The sequence below is a fragment of the Sipha flava genome, unplaced genomic scaffold (genome assembly GCF_003268045.1).
Source record: "Sipha flava isolate LNK unplaced genomic scaffold, YSA_version1 1_pilon_pilon, whole genome shotgun sequence".
Taxonomy (NCBI): Eukaryota; Metazoa; Arthropoda; class Insecta; order Hemiptera; family Aphididae; genus Sipha; species Sipha flava.
In genome coordinates, this window is record NW_020272783.1 from 1,884,079 (window position 1) to 1,891,093 (window position 7,015).

At 36.4% G+C, this 7,015-nt stretch overlaps 1 protein-coding gene across 1 annotated transcript; it reads right to left on the reverse strand.

Moving 5' to 3' along the window:
- Positions 1-2,626: 2,626 nt before the first annotated feature.
- On the reverse strand, positions 2,627-4,458 carry LOC112681964 (anti-sigma-I factor RsgI2-like). The gene is made up of 2 exons (XM_025552357.1): positions 4,337-4,458; positions 2,627-4,047 (listed from the first exon to the last, which is right to left on the reverse strand). The coding sequence occupies exons 1-2, from the start codon at positions 4,352-4,354 to the stop codon at positions 2,848-2,850; spliced, it is 1,218 nt and encodes a 405-aa protein (XP_025408142.1). The 5' UTR covers positions 4,355-4,458; the 3' UTR covers positions 2,627-2,847.
- Between the last annotated feature and the right edge of the window lie 2,557 nt (positions 4,459-7,015).

The following is a 7,015-nucleotide window of genomic DNA, read 5'->3' on the forward strand; positions in this document are numbered from 1 at the left end:
CCGTTTGAAATAAATGTGCAAAACCGACCCTGCCTTACGCCCATAAGTATGGGACAAATATATGATACGTGTACTGAGGTGTATGTTAATTTACTTTGTTTTATTTTTATTGGCTTCTGTAAGAAAAAACCATACAGCTTTATACGATGAATATATACATCCAAATTGAAATGTATAAGCTAATACGTTGAAAGAAAATAAATTTATTCTTTAGTACCTATATAGTTAATAATTACTGTATGATTGAAACATTTTTATCTTAGTTTACATTACTTATAAGTTATTAAGTTTCTAACATAATTTATTTATTTTTCTTTTCTTTTTTTTTTTTTGTATTTTATCGTAACAGCTTCTATCGTTTGTTAAACGGTACTTATTCTTGAATAGAATACTGTTGATTATATCACGAACAATTCATATTAACAATGCGTGCATCTTTCGTCACTTCGACTTTGCCGCTGATATCGACACGTGCTTAGCGGTGTATTTTTATAGGTGAATATACGTTTCATTACGCGACCCAAATCCGAGCGCGTCAATCGTAAGTCAATCCGGCACTGCGCCCATACGTTTTATTTCCGCTATGGTGACACACACAGTACCGGATTTAAACCTTGGGAGGCAAAGGTTGAACTATTAATCGGAGGTCCCTTAAAAAAAAAAAAAAAAAATGTAAATAAGAATCGACACGAATCTTATCGTCCATTACTTTGTGTAAAAATGAAATAATGATAATGTGACGAATGAGTTTATTCTCCGTGTACCCTGGTGACTCGCAAGTGGTAAACACTAAACATGCCGGAGGAAACGTGCAAACCCGCTGAAAAACCATAAAAATCAAACACTCGGCGATGCGTCTTGAGCCGAGAACGAAACGTTTACGTCCGTCAGTACAGAAAACCGTTTTTCTATTCGTATACCGGACATCGCGTACATAGCACGCTTAGCTATGTATCCGTGAGGCCTCGGCTTTATACGGTCCGCGATATGCGCAATAAGTTGTGCCTACAGTTTAACGCACCATTTCCCAAACCATGGGTCGTGACTCAATGGGTCGCGAAATTTTTTTGATGGATCACCACTCGCGGTTACAATTACGGTTGTTTTAGCCGTAAATTTATACCTCTATAATATAAAGTCTATGTTGTGAAGTCTAACTTGATTTTTTTTTTTTTTTATTAGCAGGGGGTCGCGTACCCAAAAAAAGATTAAGCTTATGGGTCGCCATCGCAAAAAGTTTGGGAAACACTGGTTTAATGTAATTCACAATCGTCATGTTTACAATTTATTCGTTCGCAAGTGTGACGTCGGCAATGCGCGTAGGCCTGTATCGTTTTACGCGCTAAAACACACATAGGTCGGGCAAACTCCACGGACGTGGAAAAAACGTAAAAAAGTGGTCGTCCGCTCTCGTGCGCGTGTAACGATTTCCGGGTGAACTGCGAACGAATATTTTTGTAATATTTTACGATTAACATCTTCTTATCGCTAAACGTTAAAAACAGATTTTTAACACCACCTAGGTGTGTGTGACTCATGTACATACATTGTTATATCAACAATATGCGTTTCGTCGAGATGAAAACAGTACGCTTTCGGCATATTATTATACTTTTGATTCATTATATTTAGTACCTACTAAGATCTATACATTTAAAAACTACCGATGTTACAATATACTTTGTATTTTTATATTTATATTCTATGTTGTAACTTGTTGTATATAGATTGGTTTGTGGAAGGGGGTTGAAGGGTGGAATTTTAAAATCCGCTTCCACGTGATACTATTTGTTAACCCGGCACTGCTTTTGAACGCCACGAGTATATCGAAATTGAACGGAATGTATCACGATCAGAAATGATCTGAACGTGAGTAGTACGTGCAGAGTGAGATTTTTTAATCGAAAAACAATTTTAAATATTTAAAAACCATCGGCTTGTTCGAATATGTCTCTTGATTTCCAATAGTTTTTCAACTGTCCTGTCATTCTTCCGGTGCTCGAAGTTTCCGTTACTCTTGTTATCGACTTTTGATTTTTAATCACCGACAACACCGATTTTCACATGACCAAATATACACGTACAACATGTTATAAATTGATACTGTTATTATATAATTATTACAAGTATCTATGGATACGTATGGTATGTAAGTATGCAACTTACTATGTGACAAAGATGTGCTTGTTGATTATGAGTATAAAAAAATATATACACCTATAACACGAACATTGATTTACGCAGAGTTTTAAGTGAAACGTAGCCGACATTATTACTGACCTTATGATTATGAATTCTAAGCACACTAAACAACTTGTTTTTTATTTCATTATTAACTGTATAAACACAGAAAGTTCAAACATTTACTACGTTTTGAAAGTTCAAACTTGTATTTGTGATCAAAATACTAAATTGGTTTACTATATTTTTTCGCTAGTGACAATTCTATCAGAATTTAGTGTTCGTTGACTAACCTAGTTTTGGGCAGATTTAAGCGACCCATCTCAAATCAACCGAACTCGTCGGGCCATCACATTAAGATCAACTCAAATTTAACGTTTCTATTATGTTTTAAAAATGCAACGTATTATATTATTTAAATTACATATATTATGAAGAAAGGCAATTGTTTTTCAAGTATAATGTTTAATTTTAATACGACATAAAAAAATAACAACATAAACAAATAGGCAATATTTGCTTACTACCATAGCGAACGATTTTGAGATTGAAATTATTACCAATGGTAGGTAGCGAGTGCTTAATTCAAATAAAATATAGTTACATATATTTAACAAATACACACAGTCTATGCTATCTAATCACTATCTAATTATTTACATCTAATTACTTCTTATACTCGCTGTAGGTTTTTGACGAAGTTCCGTAAGAAGGACCATCGCTGTGTCCACTGCTAGACGATACGCTTGAGTAATCAGATGCACTCGTGGAAGATGAGCCGTATGACGTTGCTGAATAAGATGGATAGGCGTTGCTGTACGACTCGGACGAGTATGATGGAGCAACTGCGCCGTATGAAGCGGACGAGTATGATGGAGCGGCAGCTCCGTATGAAGCAGACGAGTATGATGGGACGCCGACACCATATGAAGCGGACGAGTATGATGGAACGCCGACACCATATGAAGTGGATGCATATGATGGAGCATTCAAAGCGATGTTAGCTGATGATAAGGCGTAGGATCCCGATGCGTAAGCAGGAGCGCCAAAGTTGACGGCCGGGGCTGAAGCAGAAATGGCGTACGGAACAGAGGTAGCGATGATTGGCCTGGAAACTGGAGCGATGACGGGGGTCGGGACGGAGTATGGCACTGGTTGTTGGACTTCCACTGGGTAAGGCTGTGGTACCGGGTATGGTACTGGTCTCCTTACAGCAACTGGAACCGGGAAGGGTACGTTGACAGGGACTGCTCTCGGAACGTCTACCGGATACGGTCTGTTAACCGCGACTGGCACCGGGTGGGGCACGCTGACCGGAACGGCTCTGGGCACGGATACGGGAACCGGTTGTGCGACTGGTACTGGTACGTGGCGAGTCACGTGGACGGGGTACGGTTGTGGTACGGATACAGATACAACACGGTTGGACGTGATGACTCTGGTTGGCACATTGTTCGGGATACCGTAACCAGTAGGAGCGGCGATACCGTAACCAGCAGAAGCGGCGAAGCCGTAACCAGCTGAGGGAGCGTATCCAAGGCCAGCGGGAACAGAAATTCTAAGGGCGGAGGGAGCTGCGTACCCGTAACCAGCTGGAGCGGCGATTCCATAACCGACCGATGAAGCGTATCCGAAGGGTGACGGAGCGGAGTATCCTATACCAACTGAAGCGGGGTATCCGACTGCTGGAACAGCGGAGGAGGCGAGACCGATGCCAGGGGAATAGGACGGAATTCCAGCACCGTATCCTGTACCCGAAATGGAGAAAGCGGAAGGAAGGCTCCTCTTGTTATTTTGTTTGACATTGTCCTCGGAGTCATTGGTAGCGACACAGTGAGCAATAAGAGCCAAAACGACGACGCAAGCCTGTTCAATTATAAAACGTTTAATCATTTTTCTAACACTTGTCGAGGTTTACGTTTTATCCGAATCATAAGCAACAATAAATTAGTCGAACCGTGCTAGAATCGTTAAATCGTTACCGCCCGACTGCAGTGTACGTTATTAAAATATTAGTGCACAACTGTCGAACATAAAAAGAATCGTAAACAAAACCGAACTCTAAAAATTTTGCCGTTCGATCGGGACTTTTACGAGTTGTCGACTTGTGCGAGGAATGGTACGTTTCAAAAATACATGTATTATGTCCACTCACCACTTTCGAGAATTTCATGGTGACCGCGGTAACGGTAATATTGTCTGTATGTAGCAGGATAACCGCAGTTGTTGTGTGCTCGAAGGTTTCCGCTCGAAGAACTGACGCTTGAAATCGGCTCTCTCCGGTATTTATAATCCTTCGCGCAGACTCTTACGGTTGCTCTTCTTCGGATCCCTCTTTTTGTAATTTGCAGGCGACGCGTTGATTTTATCGACAACACTCAAATCTCGATGCTTTCTCTAGAAACGAGAATATTAACATACGGCAAAAGAATAAATCGCTCCGGCGGATTACGTGACACCGGCGATGGTTGGTTCACATCAGGACCAGTTTTCGCATAACCACTATAAAATTTCGAATATGTCATCCGCTTGCGTTCAAAATGATATTACAATAAATTAGGTATAGATGCGCCGTAACAACCGGTGAACGTTGTTTGACCAGGCTTATCCTTGTCCAAGCACATTCGTATTTACAAGTTCGTTCGCGTTGCATACTACGAGAACGTAGTGTTATGTTTATGATAAGCTACGTGTTAAGTGCTCGTTATGACGTGTTGTCTGCGTCCTGGCAAGTTTTTCGACATTTACCGATTACGTTGCGTATCGAGAATTAACGTTTCCGCCGATAATTATTTTGTTTTTATAACATTATTTCACAAAACGGGTCGATATATATATGCATATACATTTATTAATGTTATCTAAACGAATGAAGAATCGTCAACACTTTTTAACGCGATCTTTCCGGAATAGTATACATTGCTATTATATAAGAAAATGTCTGATGTGTATAGTATACATAATATTTTGATGTTATGCTATCAATGTGAATAGTTTTCTGATTTCAGCTCTTATGTGTACTGCGAAATTTACCATTGGCGTGATTCACTTTAGTTTTGACTTTTTTCATTCTAACTCTGATAAGGGTAAGATAAATTTAATTTTTACTGTTTAATTTGAATATATATATATAATCTATTGATTGAAAAAAAAAAATTGAATTAGGTTCTTTTATTTTATTTATATCCACTCGGAACTATTGGTTGAATTACAAAACTAACTATAGTAAATATGTAAAAGTTTATTTTAATACATTTGAAAAATGTAATATTCTTTTTTTTATAAAGCATAAACTGCTTTATTATCAATAGTATTGTATAATAATTTATAATAGTTAATTTATTTAACTATTATTTATTTTAACAATTAACATTTATTTCTTTATTTTAAAAAAAAAGACGACACTTTGGATGAGATACATTGTTGACTAAAAGATTCAAGTTAAGACCAATGTACCATTATTCTCGAAAAGACGACTCTGAGCGAAAGTGGTCAGTTTGATCAGTATATTTTTCTAAAATGGTTGATTTAATTGAATAACTGAGTCTTTTAAAAGTTTTGAAAATGATGCATAAAATTAAACAACCGTGGTCATAAAATTTAATTTTATAATTTTATTATTTGAATTTTGTAAAAATTGATTCCTGAATTCTGACTAAATCTATTTTGTAACAACAACAACAGCTAATTGTTGTAATATTCAAATTTAAAAATCATTCATTATTCTTTATTCTTTAATGCAACATTGTTTCTATTTTTATCTTATTTGAAATTCCTCGTTATAAATGAACCAAATAGGTATGTATATTAAGAAGTTCTAAAAAAAAAAAAACAATATTATGAACTTAAAGTAAATATTGAAACTCTCAAATACGTGAATACGTGAATATACGCGTACACGTAAATAATTACACATGAATATGGATTTTTGAACATGTGGTAGAAACTGATGTTAATTTTATGTGAATACGTGTACACGTGTATAGAGGAGCTCTAATTTGCATTCTGTTTGCATGCTATCCAATCATTATTTTTGCATAAAATCAAACTAATCGCATTAAATGTTTAGCTGAAAAAATACGATTAGTTGAGTGCCTATGGGCTTCTATACTGACATTATTGAACTAAAAATAATGACGTGAAAATATGCTATAATTTTTATCACAACAAAATTATACTAAATTAAGTAAATCTAAAAGCAATACATATTTTTTTGTCATAACGTACAATACAAAACAGAATATACGAGGAAAATGCATGCGATATATTTGTATTTTGACACGAATCAATCTATATTGACAACGAATAAATATTAATCGTCTTTACATATGAGTTGAATTGCACTATTCTGTTATATATTTTTCCTGTCAGTATTGGTATTTTTTAATAATATATATATTTTTTTTTTTTAATACGGATGAACGGGAAACTATTTACATCGCACTGCTATTGCACTATAAATGAGTAGTTCTGGATCTAGGGGAGGGGACAAGCGGGTATGTTGACCATAGCACTGTTGGTATATGGGCATTCTTAAGTTTAGAAAAAAATCAAAAAAAAACATAAACATATCGTACCTACGTTAGGACGCTGCATTTTTATTAGCCCTGGACATCAAATTTCCTCGATCCAACGCTGTACATGAGGATAAAAATAATATGAACCCATGATTACCAACTGAAAATATCGAAGAAAATATTCGTTATTCTAAAGATAAAAATAAGGACGTGATGTTTGGATTGTGGCAGTTGAAATGTTCGGAATGTCCAACATTAGGAGGGGTTTAATTTCAGTACAAAGCGTTTTATTGTTTCTTGCTGTGTAAAGAATCACG